The sequence below is a fragment of the Myotis daubentonii genome, chromosome 16 (genome assembly GCF_963259705.1).
Source record: "Myotis daubentonii chromosome 16, mMyoDau2.1, whole genome shotgun sequence".
NCBI classification, from domain to species: Eukaryota; Metazoa; Chordata; class Mammalia; order Chiroptera; family Vespertilionidae; genus Myotis; species Myotis daubentonii.
The window spans coordinates 34,345,127-34,370,190 of record NC_081855.1 but is presented as its reverse complement, the minus strand read 5'-3'; the positions used below and the strand labels follow the sequence as shown (position 1 = coordinate 34,370,190).

The following is a 25,064-nucleotide window of genomic DNA, read 5'->3' as shown; positions in this document are numbered from 1 at the left end:
CCCTGTAGCACCAGCAGTGAGGCGGCTTAATATCACTGGGATTTGCATCCTATCAAGCTATTCATGCTGAGGCTGGGACCCTGGTGCTAATTTCTAGTAAATTTCACGCTTGATGTCTCCCTGTTGTGGGTCATTGCCGGTTCGTCTAAATAAACTGCTTCCAAATGGCTCTTCCATCTAAATATTCAGCCAGTTTTTATAATTTAATTTTGCATTATGCTGAATAGCCTTCCGGCCAGATAGAACTCATTGGGAAAAAAGCACCAATACCAACTTGACATGCTTTTATTTATTTATTTATATTTTTACTGCTCGAATTAGACCTCCTAGGCCGACTAGTAAAGAGTCCCCCCCCCCCCCAATAATGTCAATTTTCAGCATAGCAAGAGCTGTCTCTAATCTTTTCCTACTCATTACACACAATTTTGGAGTCATTTTACCCACAGTGCAGTCGGCTCCTGGCTGTGTGTTTGTGTGCACTGAGGGATGGCATAATTGTTTATTTTCCCTCTCTGCATAATCTCCAGCCAGTACTGAAACCAAAACTGCAAACATCTCCCCAAGGGATATGGAATGACTCTGAGCCTAGGTCCCGTTACATGAGATAATATGTAGAGAACATCCTGACTGTATGTAAATACGAAAGGCTATGCTCTTCCTCCCTCTCCTACTTTCACACTGATCTCTATCTTCCCCAAAGCTTTTTTGTCTTAAATAATGTGTAAATGAATGTAGCAGCACCAAAATTCAGAAAGTTGGTCTACAGCAGCCCAATAACTCATTTTTGACCAGAAGTAGGGGGGAGAGGAAAGGGGGGAGTTATTGTTTAATGGGTACAGATTTTATGTTGAGGATGATGAAAAAGTTGGGTATATACAGTGATGATAGTTACCCAATATTGTGAATGTATTTACTGTTGCTGGATTGTACACTTACAAATTGTTAAAATAATAAAATGTTATGTATATTTTACCACAATAAAGAACTGTAACTTATTTCTGAGCTCTTCTCACAATAACCAACTCCAAAGCAGAGGGGAAGCAGGTGAACAGTAACTTTCTCAGGAATCTAGATCCTCTATTCTAGGGGTATTCTAGCAGATCAGGTCCGGTCCTAGGCTCTAAAAATCAGCCAACTGTGCTATATGAAGTCAGACAGATCCATGTTCCTTTCCCAAATCTGTCATTTTTAGCTAAATGATCTTGGCAAATATACTTAACCTAAGTCTCAATTTATTTAAATTACAGATAATAATATAACCGACCCCTTAGAGGTGCTTGTTGTGATTATGTAAGATAATGCATGTGAAATGGTGAGCACAGCGGAAACTGTGAAATGGTGAAAAGAGCTCAGTGAATCTTAATTGTTGTTGTTCTTACTGTTACAGGGCTAGCAGCCAATCCAGACCTGGGATCAAATATGTAGCAGAATTGAAGCTTTTCCTACAAGAGGCACATGGCAAACTTATGATCTCTGAATTCGTTAGACAAAATAGCCAGGCTGACTTACTCCTAAGTAATATGCAATGCCCCCTGCCCCTCAGAAGAGATGTAACTAAGAAGTAATAGCATTGCATTCTCTCTTAAATCTTAATGTAAATCTTACAGCCAAGGAATTTGGGATCAAGTGAAATCTGATGCTAAATGAACTTCATATATATATATATATATATATATATATATATATATATATATATATAGGGTTTCAGGCCCCTTTCCCCCAAACTTAATATAGCATCGTCCTCTTTTGAACACGGTGGTATTTTGTTTATACATTATGACTTTATCATTCTGCCCAGGACATTTTTCTTAATCCCTTGAGGCAGTGTCTGTTTCTGACTTGTTTTTGTTTTGTCTGCAGTAGCTAGCATAGTTCCTTGCATATAGGAAGTCAATAAAAATTTGTACGATTGACTTATTTAACCTATACTTTCCATGTCTCATGGTATTTCCACCGATTTATTATCTTGGTTAAAAAAAAAATTTCACCTTGATAGTCTATAAAAGTATGCAAACTTTAATTTGCATTTATAGTCTGTCTCTCCTAAGAAAAGTGTAAAATGTGGTAGTTCTCCAGCAAATATGGGCAAAGGGGTACTTTCCAACTACAGTAACAAAAAATCGTCTTAGTCGTCTACATTTTGCCAGGAAAGCCTGGCCATCCAGGGCTTTTCCTAGCCAAGCAAGGAAAAGTTGTTAGCATAAGACTCGAGAATCTCTCTCCACACAGACCTGGTAATCTATAAAAGGGTAACTTCCTGTTTCCTCCCTCAGAGCTAGAGATGCCCCTGCCCAAGGCATTTCGGTGTCCTTCTCATCACTCTATTTACTCCAGCAGTATCAATTCCTCCCTCCTGTTCCCCTAACCCATCCCCCACTACACTTCAGAACCCTGAGTCCTGTGACACTCCTCGGCACACGCATCCTCGCCCGGAATGTTGTTCTGGCCTTAGCATGGCCATGAGTCTCTGCCACTGGAGAGGCGCTCGGCTACTCGAAGAGGCAGAGCGTGTTTCCCGTGGTGTTTGTTCCCCGAACTGTCTGCAGTGGTTCTGTGCACACAGGATTCTCAGTAAATGGGGACACTGGCTGCCTAGTCACTAAGCAATTCCCACAACAGAGAGCCCAGCCTTTAATAATGGTCTAATAGGCTGGAGCCCAGGCCCAGGGCTGCTGTTGGATAATAATAAAACATATCACAAATTACCACCAAGAACAGCCACTGCTATAGACATTCTTAGTTTTCTTCTGGTAAAGGCTAATTTCAGTATATGTCTTGGTCATTGTAAAGTGTTAGAGAGTAAAGTCAACAAAAAGTTTGTCCAGAAAAGAGGGATCATGTGTTTCAAGGACCATCATTCACCTGTGAAAGCTAATCCATAAGAGCAGTCCACCTAGATAACACTAGCAGATTGTTCTGATATTTTGTATGGAATTGTAAAACATTGAATTTTCCCATTCAGGTTACCACGCAGAAGATATCTCAGAGGATGCACAATCCCCCAAAAGCCTAGGACCATGGTCGGCAAACTGCGGCTCGCGAGCCACATGCGGCTCTTTGGCCCCTTGAGTGTGGCTCTTCCTAAGCCTTAGGAGTACCCTAATTAAGTTAATAACAATGTACCTACCTATATAGTTTAAGTTTAAAAAATTTGGCTCTCAAAAGAAATTTCAATCGTTATACTGTTGATATTTGGCTCTGCTGACTAATGAGTTTGCCGACCACTGGCCTAGGGTGATGGGCCCCCAGGACACTCATAGGCTCTGCCCAGTATAAGCCCTCCCTCCCTCTGCTGCAGGGTACAGGGGAACCAGTGAGGCCCCAGCCCAGAGCCAGGCACTCACCTTTCATCCCACCAGAGAAGCCTCTCCAGTTAGCAAAGACCATCAGAGGCAGCCCTTCACGGTTGAAGTCCTTGACAGCCTGATAGGTTTTAAATGCAGAGTCTGGGAACCAAACCTGACCAGCCTGCTGGATTATCTATTGGGGAAAGTGAAAAAGGAAGACACAATTTGAGGGGGAATCTGTCCAAGGTGAATACGGTTTGATTAAAAATTCAAAATCAAACTAAAAAAACAAACAAACCACAAAACAAAAAACCCCACCAGGTTTGTTCATCATAAAGATGTTCTTTGAAGTAGGAAAAAAGATCCTGGATCTTTGACTTTGTTAAACAATCCTCTTTTTGATTGCTGATGACACCTCCACTCTTTAGTCAAAAGAGAGAAACCTACTACTTCTAATGGAAGGATGCACTCAGTACCCTTGCTTTCCCAGGGCAACCTTAGTCTCAACTCCTCCAAGTGGCCAACTGCACAAAGGCTCCAAGTCCTTCACCTCTGTGCTTAGTGCAGCTTTTCCTTTTCTGTGGTTAATAAAGGGACACTCATTGTGACCTTGCTGAATAACCTCCTCCCCGATCTCCCCACGACTCATTTTCTGGATCTTGTCAGGATGTGAAAATGCTATCCATCCTTTCTAAAAGGACAGGCAGTGGTGTTCACAATTTGGCAGACTCCACTATTAATTCTAGCAGTAGCTCTTCCATGAGTGTGTTCAGAGAATCTGAGACCAAAGAGCCCTTGGCATTGTCTCGGCTGCCTTTCTCTAAGACCACGTCCCCAACTATTTTCCAGCATCAGCAAGACAACTGTAAAGGCCTATTTAATTTTTCAAGCAGAATTTATCTTGAAGTACATTTAGTGTCATCTTAAGAGCACAAGATGGTCGGAACTCATTCACGGCTGCTGACTGCCCTTCCCTCTAAAATTGATGGTTTGCAGTGCTCCCAGTACATCCACAGGCTCTGCAGATGGGCAACACAGCTCCAAGCACAGGCGTATACTGTACTCGGGGTGACCTACCTTGGCTTCAGAATCCAGGTTTGCAGGATCAGCTGGGATACTGAGTTCCACTGTTCGGGTTTCTACGGCAACTACTCCCACAGGTATTCCTCCTAGCCTGATAAAAAATGAGCCACATAAGAGCCTAATGTGTGTCAACATTACAGCTAGTCATTTATTTTCCAATCCCACCTCAAAACATTGGGGTAAAAACTAGTAATACAGAGAGCAAGGGGAAGTCAGACTCTTCTAGGAGTAAGAGACTCCGGATTTGGTGAATATGGTAAATTTTTGTAAATACAACAGAAAACTAACCTCAGAAGCACTCCAATTCTCCACCACAGGATAAATTCAAACAGAGGGTTGCACTAGGGGAGCCTCTAGCATTCAGACTCAGCAGCCTAGCTTGTGCACGCATGTGCATTCACACACATCTGTCTCTGTGGTTGCCCAATGGAACTTCTCAATTCACCATAAAGTATCTTTTTGATGAAGATGGAGGGAAATGGTCCAAACGGTAGTAAGAAGCTGAAACTCTCACGAACTATTTTAACAAATGATGGCATTGCTGAAACAGTGCTGTAGTTTCCTATGGAGTACTAATACTGTGGTTCCAGATAGGATCTGAGGGTAGGTGTCACCACTAGGCATGTGGATGGGGAGTGTGTAGGTATGTTATGGGGATGAAGAAAAATGTGTCAAGTGTAGGCAGGTGGTTAAACAATTTAACTTTCTTCTTCATTAGAAAAAAGCAATGGGATAGAGAAAACTTTCTATAGTAATCTTGGTGAAACAAATGATCAGTATTGAAAGTATATATTTTAAAATTAAGCTACATTAATTTTAACAACTGTCCAGGAGCTCAAAGCCTTCACCCGCATCCATGATATCCTCCCAACTTGGTCCTCATAAAGAAAGTAGAAATCGAGAAGCAGGGGAAGCGGGAGGGGGATGGGGACAGAGAAAGAGAACTGCAAGGTACAGGGCGAGTCCTTACTCAGAAATGTAATTCAATCTTCACTCTCACAGCTGCATTCCTTGGGGTTGGGACTGGGATGGCTTATAGTCTCTCATCCCCCCATAGCATCTCCATAACAAACTTTTCCATGAAGGATGGTCTTTGGTTGTTACACTGGCTACTGGAAATGGATTCTTATCATCACAAGAGGCCTGACAGGGGCCTGAGTGGGGACCACCCACCCCCTTGTCACTTGCCTGCACTGAATCAGAATCAAAAGCCCTCTAGACAACCAGACAATGAGCTGGAGGTACACAGGAGAGTTTAGAAATATTTCTGTTCACAATGATTAACAATCCAACTGGAAACTTGTAATTGCAAAAGCCACCCTAAATCGGTAACTTATAACTTATATATTAGGGCCCATGTGACCTAATAAAGAACATCTTTATCCGAGTATTACAGTTATTTATTGAACTTGAAAACAGCTCAGAACAACTTCTGTTTTCTATTATACTTCATATAAATTTTATCAGGCTAGCACATGAAGATGCTACATCTTGTTTTATAGTGTGTCCCTGGACAAGGTGCCATGGAATAATAAAAGACAATTTACAGCCAATAGCACACATATTCCAAACATACATACCAAAGATGAGTTTTGGCAGCACTTACAGTAACAATCCCAGAAGAATACATTTATATTTATTTCTCGAAATGCCATTGCTTTTGAAAGAAGCTAGCTCCATTTGTGTTTTATATACTTGTGAGCATGTGTATGTGTTTGGAGCAAGAAGCCCAGAACTCATCAGATGGAAAGAAAGAAGTCAGAGTGAGTGTCACAATAAACAATGGCGGAGCTAGCCAGAGCCACACTTGACTGATCTTGCTCACAGACAATCCCTATTCTTCCAATCATAAGGGTAAAACATTATTCTCTTGTTTCCCATGGGAGAATATTAAAGATCTTAACAAAGGTTTGGCTTTTGGAGGGTTAAAAATCTGTCAGGTTTTTTTACAGACAAGAAAACTGAAGCAGAATAGGTAGGAGGAAAATTTTCAGAAAAGTTGGTCTGAATGTGGTGGGAGGGACTCTCTATAGCAAACTGATAGGTCCCGGGTAGAAGGGCTCTCTCCTCTAGTGCACGCCCTCCCCCCACCCCCCCAGTGGGAATTTTTCCAGGCACAAAGAATTCTCACTGGGACCCAGAAGCCTGGGGTTAGGTGGAAGACCCGAGACACGGCGAGAGGAAAACGGAGCCAGTCCCTGTGGGCTTGTCGGGGCTAACTCCCAGCCTGCCTCTTATTCTTGCCACAGGGGAAGATCCTGTCTGTGGGATTTGCCATCTGATGGCTCCTTGTCACTGGCAGCACAAGCCATACTGACCTGCTGTACTGAGAGAACCACAAAGCCTAGAATTATTTTCAAGGCTAGAATCTAAATCTCAACCCGCTGTGGCGTGTCTGAGAATCTTGGGCAGGTGCCACTTTTCACTGAGATAAGAGAAACTGATTGCCCGAGAGGAAGGTGAGCTCCAGATGTGGGTCCCGAGGGCAGCAGGTCTCTGCAGTGCAGGATGAGAGTAAGATCGGCCGTGGCAGGCGCTCGTAATGGGAGCGCTACAGATTATTTCGTGTGGAGCTTGCTGTTGAGTGAAGCACTTCTTAGAGTGGGTATTACAATCTAACAGAAACTTTAATTTCCCATTTGAAAAATACAGGTATCCCAGCTTATTTTACTCACTTCTACTTCAGGTAAACTCTGTTTTGGGGTAATTCAAATCTGACGATAAACCAATATAGTGCCACTAACTTGTTACTTAAATAAGCTCGATGACATGAAGGAACTTCTTTCAAGTTACATAGAGAAGTAGGTGAGACTGAGTTAGTTGTCACCTACTTCTGAAAGAAAATGGTCTTTGGGAAGGGGGGTGGTCATGGCGGGCTGTAGCTATTTACAGCCCCCAAACAGTGTTTCTCTCAGCATTATAACGAGGAAACTGTCAAAACTAGACTTTAGATTAAACGCATCACTGGAGACACGCACTGAATGACTGCTGGGAACTGGTCTTCCAGTCATGCTGCCTCTGGAATGATCATGATCCAATATTCTTAGAAAGTTTAGACAAAGAGAGCATTGTTGGTAAGAACCTGTATAGTCCTGGCCCTTTCCTTTCTTGTTTTCATTTGGGAGGAAAAGGAGCTTCCAGAACAAAAGAGCTCTTACCTGGCTCTGCCAACCACCACGGTCTGGGCCCAAGGCTGCATGATTTCCGAGAAAGACCCATAGTCAAAAAATCCACTCAACCACTGACCTTTCTGGGCTACAGAGGAAAAGAAAGAGAACAAACCAATTCACTAAAAATGCACTGGAATTCGAAAATTTAACATTGGATTTGGGGGAGTATTTTGGGGAGTTTGTTGTGTTTTTAACCATATTATAATAGATGGAAGCATTAGGCAGCTAAATATTCATCTGCCTTCAGACATCATCTCCTAGTTCATTTGCTAGACTGCATAGATTCATTTATCAGCAAAAGCATCATTTATTGTTAAACGATGGGGTTCAGCTAGCAGAGAGAGTTTGCATTGCTTTTAAATAAATAACTTGGCTTTTTCAAAACATCACAAACATTTGTCAAAACGCAGCCAAGTCGTTAAAGATGTTTTCAAAATGTCTACTTCTATTTTAAAGCTTAGCTTACAATTTTGTTTGATTTCACTGATTTTCTTTTAATGGAAAGCTGAAGACCACCAAATGGTAAGTATTAATATTCAGATGAGGACCCAAATTTGGGGAAAAGAAAAGGGACTCAACTTTTCTGCTACAAAAGCAACAAAATATACTTCCTCTTTATTTATAGCTGACCAAGTATAATCTCTCCACAAGAAAGGGCCATGCCTACATATAGACAGATAGGAAAAATTTAATGGTTAAGATGCATATACTTACTGTCATTAACCTCCCTTGCACATAGAGTTTCCTTTACTGGCAGTACATTTAACTTTGAACACCTTAATTTAAGGAAAAAAACAACAAACCCTTTTGTCCAACAGGTATCTGTGTTTGACCAGGGCCCCATAAAAGCTTCTGCAAATAACCGTCTCCTAGCGTGCCCTCTCAGCTCATGGCTTCTCAGTGATTCTTCTAATTTGAACATGGCCCTCCGCCCCTTAAAAGCCCAAGTCCAAAACCAATTAAAAGTGGAGATCCGAGCAAGCTAACCTCTGCTGACTTAAACAGGATGGAGAGTGTTTTATCAAGACTAAACTTGTAATTATTGTGTTCTACATTCCTTGCCTCTATGGCCCCAGTGTAAAATGTGATCATCCATTTCAAAATTATCTCTCTATCGTGAGCCCAAAGCCGATCGTTTAGATTCTGGTCTCGTGTTGGGCGTCAGTTTGAAGAATATCACAGCACTATCTCCTCTAATAAATGACTTTAACTTTTCACCTAGAAGATATCTGCTTTAACTTATCACAGGGAATCATCTGCTTTCCTTAACGTTTCCACTAAATTAAAATCCGAAGTCACTCGATTTGGGAGCGAGTGTTAGCTGCACACAGACAGCAGGATGAATGACTAGGGAGTCCATGAAAAAATATTAACCCAAACCCAGAAAACTTAGTCTATCACAAATTCCATTTTACTCTGTAGATCTCATTAATAATGGCCAAGATAATGCCCCACCTTCCCCCATACATGCCTCATACCTGTTCACCCCATGAAAGAGAGCACATTTTTTGATGACGGTTCTAAACCACGTTTCTGAATGCACCAGGATATTGTAATTTTAACTTCATCTACTTGGGTCATTTTATGATTCGTACTTCAATAACAATAATTTAGAATTATAAAATTCATTTCAAAATGGAAATGTTTTCTTCTTTAAAAACCTTCCTGCCTTATTTATCAACTGGGGGCTATGGCTATTACGGGGGGGGGGGGGGGGGCTGCTTTACTGCCCTCAGAGAGCTGGTCATGTTCAGTTCAAATGTAGAACTTAGAAGCCAGCTCCCATGGCTCCCCATGATTCCTAGGGGAACAGTCACTGAATCTTGTTCTGAATTTTCTCACAAAAGTCCTGGATTTTATCTCGGGTTCATAGTACTTAATATAAAAATGGTATAAAAAATGAGAGGTAGAGAAATTACAATGGTGATTTTTCTGGCTACGTAAGAAAAACTATTTAGTCTCATTAGGATTAATAAGAAAAGGTACTGAAGACAACAGATAAAATTTTAAATTAAAATCAACCTTCCTTTGGTGATTTTTCTACACTATCTATAATTAGGCTTCAGATTTAGCCCCAGCTCCTAAGTAATAGCTGTGTGACCCTGTGCAAACCATTTAACTTCTCTGAGCTCCTAAAATGATGATCTCTTTGTAGCTGTAAGAGGCAGCAAGCCCAAATAAGATAATGTATATAAAATGCTTTATCATCCCACCTGGCTTAGAGTGGGTGCCCACAAAGGTTGATTAAGTCTTCCTTATGAAGACCTCTTTCTCTTTCAACAAAAATCATAATTGATTCAAATTTAATTATCCCTTTAAGATATAGCCTTTCTTTGCAATAGTTGCAATAAACATACAAAAAAGAACAAACACTTTCTTAAACAATTTGAAACAATAGATTCTAAGTGGAGCAGGGGGACTTGGGCTTCACAGAAGAACTTCCTAATGAGTATGGTTTGTGAAACAGCCAAATGGACTGACAAACAAAAACACACATTTGCCTTAAATGGAGTTACCTTTGTTTGTTTCTGTTTGGAAAGTTAAGATAAAATCAGCCCCAAGACAGAAGGCTATATTAGAGAAACATGGACGAAGAGCTTGTTCTTGCTCTATATATTGGTAAAATTAAAAATTCTGGACAATCTCTTCATGAGTAGATGATCTTATATTAATAACTAAAGCAAGTGCCAACACTATTACCACTATCGTAAGAAACGAAGGGTGCATGCAGGGGGGCTCAGCAGTAGCTCGCTGAGAAAGGTGTAGTCACACTTGACAAGGAGGGGTCCCAAAGACCTTTCTAGCACCGACCCAATTAACCTATTTATAGAAACTAAATGCCTGAAGATTCTGGTCCCATAGTTCTATGACTTTATGACTTAATTTAACTGCTTTAAAGTCCTTGAGCCCATTAAACAGTAAGTGCTTTAATAGCAGAAGAAACAGAAGCAATGCTTATGACTCAATGGCTGATTTGCAAATCTCATCTCATTTTTCATTTGTTCTTAAAGAATTTTCCACCTTTTTCTTCAGATTTTTCTTACTTCCAGGTACTTAGTAGCTGTTTTCTTTGTCACGTGCTATTGTGCAGAGATTGGTCTGTGCTTGGGAAGAAAAACCCTGAAAGCTGGAGGGCCAGGGACCACAGAATCCTTAAACATATACATACTTGGGTGAGGACGGCCTGCCAGCATCCATCGAGGATCATATGGGGCCTTTGTGGGGACAAATTCGATAATTCTATCTATAGGATCCTTGGAGTTCAGGATAGGAACAGAACTGTTCACGTTCTGAAAGGAGATTGGGAGGGAAAGAGCACAGCAGTCAGTAAACGTCAATCCAGCGCGGCAACAGTCATTACAAAGACAACAGGGCCCTCATGCGGAGTTACCCCCATGAGCCCCAATCAGCAGCTAGAAGCATTCCAAGGGCATGCCAGGCCCTGAAGAACAGGAGCAGGTCTCAAGTTCCATGTAGGACTCTGGCCCCAAGTGGTGCCTTCTGACTGATTGCAGTGAAGCCTGGGCATTCTGGGAAGCTTCCCAGAGGGAGGGCTGGGTATTACAAAGGAGAAAACCCACAGTGAGGAGAAAGCCTTAATATGCTGGGATCTGAGCCCAGGGAGGCCATGGAGACTCCTGTGGCTAGAAAACATCAGAAAGGGGCCTAACCAATGAAATTTGAAGATTTTGTTGTTGTTGTTTAATCCTCATTGGAGGATATTTTTTCCATTGACCTTTTAGAGTGAATGAAAGGGAGGGGTGGGGTATAGACAGATAGATAGATAGATAGATAGATAGATAGATAGATAGATAGATAGATAGACAGACAGATAGAAACATGAATGTGAGAGAGTCACATCAATTGGTTGCCTCCCACACCCATCCCAATGGGGCTGGGCATTAAACCTGCAACCCAGGTACATGCCCTTGACCGGGAATTGAACCCATGACCCTTTGGTGCACGGGCTGACGCTCCAACCACTTGGCAACACTGGCCAGAGCCCAAAGGCATTTTAAAGGTAGAAGGCAAAAGATGGCTCTAAGAAAAAAAGAAGTCAACAGCTTTCCGAGGAACATTTCATAAAGGATTCCTGCACTATGAGGAGTTCTCCAGTGCAGAGGCAGCAGCTGTGGTGGAAAGGCCGGGTTCTGCAGGCTCACCTTAGGCATGTATGATAGCCAGTGCAGGATAGTGAAGACCCCCTCAAAGTCATCACAAACGGTGCTGTGGGTCACCCCATTGTTGTGCATGATCTGGATGCCACCGAGCTGGTTATTGGAGGTATATACTTCCCGCCCGAGGACCTGGAGAAACGAGCAAGAGACATTGGTCTTGACAGAAATAAAGGCCAAGTCTATTTTGTTATTCTCACTAAAAAGGGTTCTTTTCTCCCCAAGACAGAGATTCCAGCTTCTGTGGTTTGTTTGAAGGGACTATCTGGACCTTTGTCCTAAAAAGGAAACTTAGAAAACAAAAAAGGATTTTAAACAATCACATATATTATTGCAATTTAAAAACGAGCAAGCCTCTCCCTCTCTTTCTCCTAACTGCCAAAGATATGCAGCATCCTTCACACTGAGCTGAAACCACAGCGGTGGGCGAACCTGGGGCCCAAGACAGCAGCTACCACAGCATCTGCAGGCTGGCGGAGTTACTGTGCATGTACACAAAACAGGTAATGTGCCCGTCTTCTGACAATCTTCAGTCACAAGTCTCAGTTAAAAAAGTGCTGTGAGGTTTAGATTCCCTTTTTTAAAGGATTACTTTTTCCCTTGTATTTGATTTTTAAAGCTGGTCTCGATACATAAGCCCTAGGGCTGGCAAAATCCTGAAGCATGTCATGATACAGACATGAACCCTCGAGTCTATAGTCCTTTGTGTGCTGGGTGCAGGGCAGTGATTTATACTCGAGCCCGCCTCTCTCCCTCTGTCCTTCCCTCCCAAGGCTCCTGGGAAGTCGGAGTCTCAATCCCAGGGCTATCCCTAGAGTTTAACCCTTGTGAGGTGGAAGGCAGGCACCTGCAACTGGAAACCACAAAGTTTCCGTTAAAGAAGAAAAAATATTCTTGAACTTGGAAATTGTAGGGTTTCTTTTTCTCTTGAAGATTGGTTAGTAATTCCTTTCAGGGAGGGAGCTTTTCTGACGCAGCAGATAGAAGCTGGGCAGCCTGATCACTGGCTATCGCAACTGCTGAGTGTTAGTAATTGCCAGTCATCTAGGGTAGCCCTGGAGAGCTCTAAACAGTTGTAGAGCGCTTACTGTATTTTACTTCTTTCCCTCTCCCCTCCTCCTTTAGAAAATAACCACAACACAACATTTCTTCCTTACTAACTTTTATTCATTTCCAGCCTCTGGGGAGAACCTAATAAATGAAAGACCAGTAGGTTCTGTATATGCCCTTTGTGCCCCTTCTGGTTAGGAGCTCCAAGAGGTTCCCCCGCCTGCTGAATCAGCCCCTACATTAAGATCCCCCAAAGGCTGAGGAAGTTGGTGACCAAGTAATCACCTCAGTGTGACCCTGCTGGCCTCAGTTCCATTTAACTTCAGCAAGGACGGGCAGAAGAAACTCGCCTGAAAAGCATATGGAAAGCAAAATTGCTCTCAGATCGCTGCTTCCCTTGATAGGGAAGTGCCGAGAACAAGCCTTTGCAGGAAGCCCTGAGCTAAGCAACATGCCGGCAGCTCCTTTGAAGGAGCCTGGGAAACAGCGGAGGCCGTATCTGACCACTGGGCTCCCATCCTCCTCTCAGCCTGTCTTTAATCTCAGCCCAGGCCGGCGGCTCTTTTCTCATTCTCCTGCTGTCTCTTTCCATTTGCCCTCTCTCTGACTGATACACTGATCTCTCGGTCACTCGGCTTTCTGCTCCACTGAGTCCATATTACTAATAACACCTCCGCCACGGCCAGTTTACCTCATGAAGGCAGGAGCACATCATTACAAAATAAACTCATAACTTTGACATTCTAGCAAATACATGCCGTTTGTTATTTTTATGGCTTTAGTCTTTCTAACAGGCAGAGGGCATCACATACCTGTTTCATTTATATCTTTAAATGTGTACACATATGTACACATGTATCAGGAAATAAAACAGGACAAAAAAAACCCAAGCCAAAGCAAATATCCAAAGCAGGGAATGGATGGGGGAGACCCTGATGGACGCAGAAACCCTGTCACTCGGGGAGGCCATGCTCCGATCTGGCTCCGGTTTTATGGACGTCATAAACCTGATGGCCCACAACTGGTCCTTCTGGGACAGACCGCCTCTCTGCCAGAAGTCATTCGGTGTGATCAGCAGTATTTTTAATTATTAAAATAAAGCTGAAAAGGGGGGGGGGGGGATAAAAAGGAGACACTGTGCTGACTGAATACCTGACATTTACCATCTCTGTTAGGAGCCAAGAACTTGCTGCCTGAGAGAGAGAGCTGGACCATTTTCTACTGAGAATCACTATTTTCTTTCCTATGAAACACTGCCTCTAGTGCTTGATAATCTCCAGCAACTTAGAATTTCTCCAAAATTAGTAATGGACCTACGAAGAACCCGCGAAGAGACCAGAGCACACCAAGAGCAGCACAGCCGATGAAACACACCTTCCTCAGAGTCCTGGCCCCGCCTTTCAAAGAAATAGAGCATCCGTAACAGGGCTACTCCCAGAGGCTCTGTCACTTGCCCATTCTGCCCCATATTCTTACAAACTAATGGAGACAAACTGGGAAGGAACGAGAATTTAGTAACTTCACATGTCTTCCCTTTACTCAGGTTCTGATGCTTTGTTCTGAAAAGGCAGCAGTATTTCTACACTTCCTCTCCTCTGGATTCAGAAAGAAAACTAACTGGAGCCAACCACAACCAAGAACATTATTTCTGGGCTAAACAAATGTTTTTCATGTGAGAAGATTCATTTAATTTTGGAATTAAAGAGAAAAAGAACAGGGTAGATAAATAGTGTATCCGAATGGCTCTCTCTGACCAGCCTTATCTTAGGAGGTCGGGGGTGGGGAGGGGAAGGACACAGAAGTGAAACCTGCCTCACTAGCCACAAGCAAACGCTAGCAATCATAGCTACTTAACAGTCGGTGAAGAGAGCGCTGTACCCTCCAGTTCATCTTCAATGACCGTATGTTTGGAGCACGCACCAGTAGAAGGAGGGCGCACACAATAGCTCCTGATTTATAGGGGTCATTGCTGACTCAAGTGGTTTTAATGATTTTAGGATACTTCAGAACAAAAGCTCCAACCAAAGAAGCAGAATCTGGGCTAGGACAAAACCCATTCTGCCTAACTCAGAAAGGATCAGCTGGAACAGTAACACAAACCCCGATCCGGCTCGAGGAAGACAAAGGAAGGAGCCCACATAGACAGAACCACTATTTAATTCCTCCATATGTTGCCCTACCAACCTTCTACAGAAAAATATGAGGTAAACAACTCTCATCACCATAATATTTTCATGAAGAAGATGCATTTCATTCATTAGTTTTTTCCAACTTTGACATATGCATGTGTATATAAGCTGCTGCTGTGTTTCATTCCCCAAATTATTTCTCTCACATTTTTCTACTGCATGACACAAACTTTTAATTTATCTGTCCAACAAGCATCAATAACCACTTAAGCACAGGAGCTATTCAGATAGAGGTGACTCTCCTGAGGCCACACCTTGCTGCTCCCCAGGTCTAAAGTGGAGAAGCAGTACCATGTAATATTAAAAACAGGCACCATCTGAAGCGAGCCCACACCAGCACAACTGAATAAAAGCTGAGTCTGAGGTGAAAGAGGGTATTCATCCCCCCTCAATATAAACTTAAGCCTCACCCAGCATTCATTAATTGGGGCTGGCAGACCTGAGAGTTAAGGGCACTGCATAAAAGCCAGTGATTAGCAGAGGCACAATTGTTAAAGGCCCCACCAAAGATGCTATGTAGCCTTTAGAAATTCTGAGATACACAGGAAGTGCAAATGAATGCAGTCATACATGCATGCGAGGCCTCCGCAGCCCTTGCTGCTTATCTAGAGACACTGCAAACAGCTCGGGTTTACCATAGCTGACAGGCAACGGAAACAGTCTAACATACCGCCTGCTCTCTCCCTTAAATCCCTTTTTGGAGATCGAGATAAACACGTTCTTCCTTTCCCCGGTGCCCGCCTCCTGACTGAAGTGGCAGAGCACTGTGAAGTTTTGTGCAAATGAAATCACTATGTAATACTGAATGAGTGTAGCATTTACTTGTCAGGATATTTGTCAGCACAGACATTGAGATTTCCAAGTTTCACAGATGCAACTTCGTTCAGTTTTTTTAAAACACTGCTTTTGTCCTGATATACACATTATGCTGGGGACCCTCAGACTTATAGGCAAATATTTGCAATCGTGTGCTCAAGATGTGAAAAATAATGATGCATATCGATGCAATAAAAAATGAAATCTACCAATGCTTTCCCCCTTTCTCCAATCTTTCCCCCTAGGTGGGTCAGGGCAATCTTCTATTCAAAGAAGCAGGGAGTAAAATTCTTCCTGCATCTGAGAATTAAGCTATGCAAGCTGGGTCCTTGCTGCAGTCCTTCTCATTAGGATATTTCCATTCTCAAGAGGATTTGAGAAGGGGTTTTATAAATTTCCTGAGCAATCGTCATCACTGGACTTCATCCATGATTCCTGATATTAACGTCATTCTGGGATCTGCCAGATTATTCATAAAGGTTTGGCTAAGGCAGAAAGAGAGACAGATATGAGAAAGCACACACGGAATCAGGGAGAAAGTGGTAAAACAGGGACAAAAGAAAGGAGGAAGGATGAGAGAGAGGAAAAGGGAGGGGGAGAGACAAGAGGACAGGGAAGAAAAAATGGCAATAGCTCATCTACTCCTGCTGCTAACACCCTCCTTCCTGACCTGAGAGAACTACATTTTAAAAAGCTGACAAGTAATTCAATCTCCAATTAACAATTTTAAGTGGTGCAGCACATATTACTGTGTAAATGTTTCTCCAGGAATATATCCAAGGGTGAATGGAATTAAATCTCTAGGGAGACAGGACCAGCGCCTATGTGACCCAGAATATTTGGAGAGTTTCAAGATACAGTCTCTTAATACACAGACTCGGGGTTATAATTTCTCCTCCTCTCCTTTATTGCCACTGGCAAACTCGAGTGCTGGTTGGCAGTGATAGGCTAGGGTTGGGGATAGACAAGGGGCACTGTGACACAGTGCTGGCACAGGATGGGAAAGCCTCTGACTTGAGATGGATTCAAGACCATCCACTGCAAGACCAAACATCTCTGTAAAAAACAAAGTTATGAAGTGATCAGGCTGGCTGATGGATAAATTAGAGGAAAGGGACTGTGCTACCTGTGGTAAGAAAAGATAGTCAGCAAAAAAAGAGACTGAGGTAAAGGCCTGACATAACACTGGAAGACCTGTTTACTGAGGTATAGAGAGAGCAGAGGGATGAGCTAGATGGCAGAAGGAAGATACGGATTTGAAGGTGGACTGGGTGAGGAACAGAGACTAATTCTGAACGTAATGGTGGTAGAAAAGAGCCACATGACAGTCTGTCAAATACACCAGAGAAGGCATAGGCTTCCGGAGCAAACACTGACTACCAGAGAAATCACTCATTGCAGGGATCCATCAACTGCCCATTTAGCTACAAACTAGGACATACTGACAATAAGTTACTTCCAAATATGGAAATTTTTAAGTCTGGTTTATTGAGGTGCAATTTACATACAGGAAAATCATCCTTTTTTAGGTGTACAATTCTATGAATTATGACAAAAACACAGTCATAGAACCACCACCACAGCACATCAAAAGTTTTCATCCCCAAAAGTTCCCGCATCTCCTTTGCAATCAATTTCCTTCCCTCACACATACCAGTCATGGATCTGCTTTCTGTTGTAACGGTTTTGTCTCTTCTAGAAGGTTATATAAAATGGAGTCACACAGTATGTAGCCTTCTGAGCATGCTTCTTTCAGTTTATAAAACGCATCTGAGATTCATTCATGCTGATGTTGGCATCAGTAGCTCCTTTTTACTGCAGAGTAGTATCAATTTTATGGAAATACCATAACTTGTTTATCTCTTTGCCTATTGGTGGACATTTGGGTGTCCAGTTTTTGGCAATCCTATCTAATAAAAGAGTGATATGCAAATTAACCATCACTCCATCACTCCATCACAAAGATGGCGACGGCCATGGAGCCGGAGCGAGGAGGAGGCTTGGGTTGCTCCCGGCGATGGAGGAAGTCAAGCTTCCCGCCTGCCCTGGCCAGCACTGGGCTCTGCTCAAGGCTACAAAGTTTCATTGTAGAAGATAAATAAATTCCAGATACCTGTTTCCAGCCGGCAGTGGCCTCTACTCAAGGAGGGGCTGGGAGCCTGGGTTGCCAGGGGCAACCCAGCTGACCTGGGATCTGCTCAAGGCTACAAAGTTTCAATTGTAGAAGATAAATCTCAGGGGAAAAAAGAAAAAGAAAAAAAGGAGAGGTTGGGAGCTTGGGTCGCCGGGAGGGGGTGGGGGGTGCGTGGCCAGCCTGAAAACGGCCATCAGCCCCTCACCCAGGCTGGCCAGGCACCCTAGCGGGACTCCCCCCCAACCCTGAAGGGGCTGTGGCCAGCCTGAAAATGGCCCTCAGCCCCTCACCCAGGCTGGCCAGGCACCCCAGTAGTGACCCCCACTCTGAAGGGGGTGTGGCCAGCCTGAAAACAGCCCTCATCCCCTCACCCAGGCTGGCCACACCCCCATGGGGTGAGGGTCCCTGCTGGGGGGCTTAATCTGTCTGTAAACAGCCATCAGCCCATCACCCAGGCTGGCCAGGCACCCCAATGGGACCCCCACCCTGATCCGGGACACCCTTCAGGGCAAACCAGCTGGCCCCCACCCGTGCACCTGGCCTCTATGCTATATAATAAAAGGGTAATATGCAAATTGACCCTAACAGCCGAACGACTGGGAATGACTGGTCACTATGACACACACTGACCACCAGGGGGCAGACGCTCAATGCAGGAGCTGCCCCCTGGTGGTCAGTGCACTCCCACAGGGTGAGCTCTGCTCAGCCACAAGCCAGGCTGATGGCTGCCAGCACAGCGGTGGTGGTGGGCGCCACTCCTGCCTCCTCAGCAGCGCTAAGGATGTCTGACTGCAGCTTAGGCCTGCACCCCACTGGCAAGTGGACATTCCCCAAGGGCTCCTGGGCTGCCAGAGGAATGTCTGACTGCCAACTTAGGCCTAAGCCAGCAGGTGGACATCCCCCGAGGGGTCCCAAACTGTGAGAGAGCACAGGCCGGACTGAGGGACACCCCCCAAGTGCACAAATTTTTGTGCACCGGGCCTCTAGTTATGAATAAAGCTGCTATAGACATTCATGTATGGGTTTTTATGTGGATACTAGGGGCCCAGTGCACGAATTCATGCACCAGTGGGGTCCCTGGGCCTGGCCTGTGGGATTGGGCCGAAACCAGCTCTCCAGCATCCCCCGAGGGGTCCGGGATTGTGAGGGTACAGGCTAGGGCTAGGCCAAGGGACCCCACTGATGCACAAGTGGGGCTGGGGAAGGATGTGGGAGGTTGGCCAGCTGAGGAGGGAACCATAGGAGGGCTCCAGGGCACGTCCGGCCCATCTTGCTCAGTCCCAATTGGCCGGACACCAGCAGCAAGCTAACCTACCAGTTGGAGCATCTGCCCACTGGTGGTCAGTGCATGTCATAGAGACCGGTTGAGCGGCCTTAGCATGTCATTAGCATATTACTCTTTGGTTGAATGGATGACTGGACAACCGGACACTTAGCATATTAGGCTTTTATTATATAGGAAGACAGATTTTCATTTCTCTTGGGTAAACACCTATAAGTAGGACTGCTAGGTTGTATGGTAAGTGTATAACTTTGTGTGTTTTTTTAAGCCAAACTTTTTCAAAGTGGCTGTACCATTTTGCATTCCCACCAATGTGGATGAGAGTTCCAGCTGTTCTGCATCCTCATCAATACTTAGTATTGTCAATTAAAAATTTTTATTTTAGTGGTATCTAATTGTGATTTTAATTTGCATTTTCCTAATAACTGATGATAAACATATTTTTATGTACTGTTTTGTTTTTGTGTTTTAAATTTATCTTTATTGTTGAAAGTATTATAGATGCCCCTCTCCCGCCCCTCATTAACTCCCTCCACCCCCACCAAGCCTTCACCGCACTATTGTCTGTGTCCATGGGTTATGCATATATGCATATAAGTTCTTTGGTTAACCTTTTCCTGCCTCCCCTTCCCTCTGAGATTCCATCTCCCTCACCCATCTGCCAGCCAACAAAAAGTTCTCTGTATCTACGAGTCTGTTTCTGTTATGCTTATTCATTTTGTAGATTCCATTGTTGACAGATATGTATTTATTGGCATTTTATTGTTCATATTTTTGATCTTCTTCAAGAAGACCCTTCAACATTTCATATAATATTGGTTTGGTGGTGATGAACTCCTTTAGCTTTTTCTTGTCTAGGAAGCTCTTCATATATCCATCTATTCTAAATGATAGCTTTACAGGATAGAGTAATCTTGGTTGTAGGTCTTTACTTTTCATCACTTTGTTTATTTCTTGCTACTCCCTTCTGGCCTGCAAAGTTTCTTTTGAGCAATCAGCTGACAGTTATGGTAGCTCCCTTGTAGGTTACTGATTGCCTTTCGCTTGCTGCTTTTAAGATTCTGTCTTTAACCTTTGGCATTTTAATTATGATGTTTCTTGGTGTGGGCCTCTTTGGGTTCATCTTGTTTAGGACACTCTGTACTTCCTCTCTCATCTCCTTCTAGTACCCCTACAATACGAATGTTGTTAAATCTCCCAATGTTAGCAGGGTGACCATACGTAGTTGGTGTCCTATGGAGCCCATTGGTACAGTCTCCCTGGTCATCCAAGTTGGGTGCTCTATGGGTGTCCCTAATGTAAATTGTGTGTGCTCTCTTGCTATAGTTAAGCCTTGATTTCTGTTGAAATGTTAGTGGGTAGGACTGACTCTTGGGCTGACTGGTTGTGAGGAATGGCCATGACTACAATGAACAAGCTATTGTGTGGGGGTTCACCCTACAGAGCAAGATTTGTTTTAGTGGGGCTCTGATGCCTGCTGAGTCCACCCTTTGGGTATGTACAGGCCAAGGTCAGTTGCTTCCTGTGTCAAGCCCAGAGCCACCTGGTAGGATCAATAAAGTGATCTTCATTTGATAGCTGCCTGTTATGGGCTTGGAGGTACCTGGAGAGTGGTTATGCTATGAATTGAGGCTGGCTGCTACTAGTGCCAAGTTTGTGGTTGCTTAGCAAAAGGTACTGGGCACACCCAGGCCACCACTGCTTGTTTGGGGTTTGTGGACCTTCTCTTTTTACATCTGTCCCATGTTGTTCAAGAGTCTATTGTATCAGAGTTGTTCTGAGCTGCACAAACCTGACTAATCTATTGAGAAAATGCATATTTCATCAATGGGTCATATAGAAAACAAGATACTTAAAACTTGATCATATGTCCCAATGCTCTTGACTTCTCATATTTGCATCTTATGCTATTGGTCAAATAAGGGTGGGTTCTTATCTTTAATAACACCAATATTTCAATTTCTCTTAGGTGCATACTATTTTAAAGGGTTTAAATTCCAGACACTGAAGCATTATTAAAATTAGGAACCAGTCAAGAATCAACCAGAATGAGGTATTACCTCACACCTGTCAGAATGGCTATCATCAACAAATGGCAAATGCTGGCAAGGATATGGAGACAAGGGAACCCTACTATGCTGTTGGTGGGAATGCAGACTGGTGCAGCCATTATGGAAAACAGTTGTTTTTTTGTTTGTCTTAATTTTTTTAAATATATTTTTATTGATTTTAAAGAGGAAGGGAAAGGGAGAGAGAGAAATAGAAACATCAATGATGAGAGAGTATCATTGATCGGCTGCCTCCTGCACCCCCACCCCCCCTACTGGGGATTGAGCCCGCAACCCAGACATGTGCCCTTGACCGGAATCGAACCAGGGACCCTTCAGTCCACAGGCTGATGCTCTATCCACTGAGCCAAACCAGCTTGGGCCAGTAAGGAGTTTCCTCAAAAAAATTAAATATGGAACTGCCATTTGACCCAGTAATCCCACTTCTAGGAATATATCCTAAGAAACCCGAAACACCAATTAGAAAGAATGTATGCAACCTTATGTTCATAGGAGCACAATTTATAATAGCTAAGATCTGGAAATAGCCCAAGTGCCCATCAGCAGATGAGTGGATAAAAAAGCTGTGATACATTTATACCATGGAATACTATGCAGCAGTGAAAAAGAAGGATCTCTTACCCTTTGAGATAGCATGGAGACACCTGGAGAGTATTATGCTAAGCGAAATAAGCCAGTCAGAGAAAGACAAGTATCACATGATCTCATTCATATGTAGAATCTAATGAGCAAAGTAAACCAATGAACAAAATAGACCCAGAGACAGAAGCATAGAACAGATCGCAGAATCTCAGAGGGAAGATGGGGGAGTTTGAGTGGCTGGGAAGAGATCAAAGAACTTGTATGCATATAGAGTGGTGAAGGCCTGGGGCAGGGGACAGGGTCTGACTAGAAGCGGTCAATGTGGGGGGAAAGGGGGACATATGTAATACTTTCATCAATAAAGATTTAATTAAAAAGAAAAGAATCAACCAGAAAAAAACAAAAACTTGAAACCTGGGCATGGTAAACTTTAAGCTTCTCCTTTCACAATTCAACACTCCGAACTGTGTACATTTTAGCTGATTAGACTGTGAAGATAGCCACTCTGAATGAAAGGGAACATAACTAGATTTGGATCCACGCATAGGGAACATACAGGTGAACAGCCAGAAGGCAGGTTTCTAAACAGTCTCGTTTCCACAGTCTTTATCATATTCACACAGCAGTCTGTGCACAGCCAGGGCCCAGGTCTGTCTTCCTTCTAGAAAAGACTGGAGTCCTTGCATTTCTAATCTACCAATGTGTTCAGTTCTTGCACTTTTAATTTATGAGTGTTTAGGGGGGATCTCTCTGACTTGGGAACATATTGGCTCGGTCTAATGCTTGGAGATTATTAAACTCGGAGCTATGCTCCACTATCAAGTCTACAGATCTTTTATTTAGAAGATATGGTGCTCTAAATGCACAAAGAGCTCCCTGTCACCTTCACATTAAAGCCCCTAGTGCCTGGTAAATGGAATTATATAGCTGTCATCTCCTTTCCCCAAAGTTTTAAGAGTACAATGGGCTCATTTTTTCACACTCCATCCCAGCTTCAGAACTAAGAGACCTACTTTGTATTGATTTAAGGTCTCAGAAATAAATAAACCTGCTTCACTGCTGTGATTCACAACAAATTCATGATACACTATTGCATGATATATTTCAAGCTCTTGCTCTGGCTCTCTTTTTCCTCTGGTGAGTGATGGGGGAGGTGGGAGGTAGTGGAAAGGTGGGAGGTAGTGGGGAGCTGCAAAGCTGACAGCCTGATGGTTATTGGAGATGGCTGCAGACTGCAAATTCAAGAACAGACACTGTTGGAAGAATATGGGTGTGTGTGTTTTTTTAACTGGGGGCAGAGGTGAGAAGCTAATTTACTTGGGTTTCAGGCTGGGGTTGGGGGAAAAGAAAGGTTAAGGGGAGAAGGAATAGCAAAGCTTCAAGTGAACACTAATTTGCAAAGACAGAGCTATGAACATTTGTAGAAAGAGAGAAGGTGAAGAAGATCCAGCATAAGAAGGTATAACATATGACTGACAGGACAATGAAGAAGATGAACCATTCTGCCTAAGGGGACATGTTCATAGTCCTAAGAGGGCACTTAGTTTGAGTTCAGAGACAATGTTTTATTAGGAGCAAAAAGTGTAGAGACCCTACATGCCACAAAACCTGTGAAGTAGAGGCACTTCTTCATTCCAATACTCAGGAAGCAACACAATCCTGGAGGTTGGAATGGACACTCTGGAGGTAGGACAGAGATATTATGGAGGTCCACAAAGTGAGTAAGAGACTGCTCATTCTAAGATTTCAGGTTGTGTGTGCCCGTAGAGCTTTAGAGCACCTCAGTCTACATCATGTGACTGATTCCTGAAAGAAGTACCACCAAACCTTGAACCAATGAGTATTACGTACCTAAATATACAGCACTCAAAAATACCTATCCTCCAATTGTGTATCACAGTAATTTTCAACCAGTGTGCTACAAGAATTTCTAAATCATGCAATACCTGACCATTTAGTTAGGTATTTCCCCTTAGATTGACCTCTTTCCCCTTAGATTGTCAAATTTTAAAAAAGATGAGAGTCAATACAATAGCCATCAGTGTGAATGAACCAAAATTAAACCTTTTTTATGGTGTCAGATCAGCCAAAAATATAGTGTTTGGTGGCCACAGAATTCTAGTAATTAGTTTACGTGTGCCATGAGATGAAAAAGGTTGAAAATCACTGACTTTCAAGTAGGCAGGCGATCGGAAAGCGTGATTATGCCACTATGCATCAGTCCCCTAGGGTTCCACACAGTATTTTACTGTGGTGTTCAGTTTTAGCTGTTTCTCTTGTACTTGCTATTTTTTTTTTTTTGAAATTTCATTTTAGCTGGCAAGTACATTATTTATAAATCCAGTTTCTTTTCTATCTTTGAATAGCATTTTCATCTTTACTACATTTGTTCTTGAGACAAGGCCAGACTCTGAAAGCAAAAGTACATGAGAAAGATTTGGGTTCCATTCAGTTCTACGTAGGTTAGACCATAAAACTGGGAGTTGTTTCCTTAATTTTGAACACTACGTTTTAAGAGGAATTAGTCTGCCTGTAAAGAGAAAAAGCCTTTAGCTAAAAACTGGGAAGAACTTTATAGAGATCAAAGGGTCTGGCTCAAAAAGTACTGACCTTCCCTTCAGTTAGGTTTTTCAAGAATAATTAAATGAATATTTGACAATGGTATTACAGAGGATATACAAACAACAGTTCAGGGGCTGGACTTTTAGAGGATCCTCCACTCCCAACAATTATAACTCTATGGGCACTTGTCACCATGGACACCACCACCAACACACGGCATTTATTCTTCCGTAATATGGGTAAAAAACAATATTTTTAAAATGTGAAACCATTATACTTTACAACTTCTACTTCTAACCTCACTAGTATGTAATAATTTTACGTATCACTAATATGTAATCTCACTAATATATAATATCCTAACATGCAGTAAATTTTTGACACCTCCTCCTCCAATCTATCCTCTCCCTGTCACAGCCTAACATGGTTCCCTGCCTACAAATCAATGTCCATCTTCACAGCATAACAGAATACTAGAAATTAAAGAGAATTTAAGATTAATAGGTCCTCTGGTCTTCACCTTAAGGAGGAAAGATTTTACAGAGGAAATTGAGGTTCAAATAGATTAAAGCCCAAAGTTGCTTTACAATGGAGGGGAATAATCTAAGATTGTCCAACATGACCATTATTGAGTCTATATCCAATGCCCAGCAGGGCCTCAGAGC

At 43.0% G+C, this 25,064-nt stretch overlaps 1 protein-coding gene across 11 annotated transcripts in view; it reads right to left on the bottom strand.

The window, feature by feature from the left end:
* The window catches only part of ACACA (acetyl-CoA carboxylase alpha), a 269,985-nt gene that overhangs the window by 30,437 nt on the left and 214,484 nt on the right, over nt 1-25,064 (bottom strand). For all 11 annotated transcript variants that reach the window (XR_009449202.1, XM_059669697.1, XM_059669696.1 and 8 more), the window contains 5 exons: nt 11,704-11,847; nt 10,710-10,830; nt 7,529-7,625; nt 4,365-4,461; nt 3,345-3,480 (listed from right to left, as the gene is read on the bottom strand). Coding sequence is in view for 10 of the 11 variants with exons in the window: in XM_059669697.1 (XP_059525680.1) it covers nt 3,345-3,480; nt 4,365-4,461; nt 7,529-7,625; nt 10,710-10,830; nt 11,704-11,847 (595 nt within the window). In the remaining variant the exon portion in view is untranslated. The remainder of the gene's footprint in view (nt 1-3,344; nt 3,481-4,364; nt 4,462-7,528; nt 7,626-10,709; nt 10,831-11,703; nt 11,848-25,064) is intronic.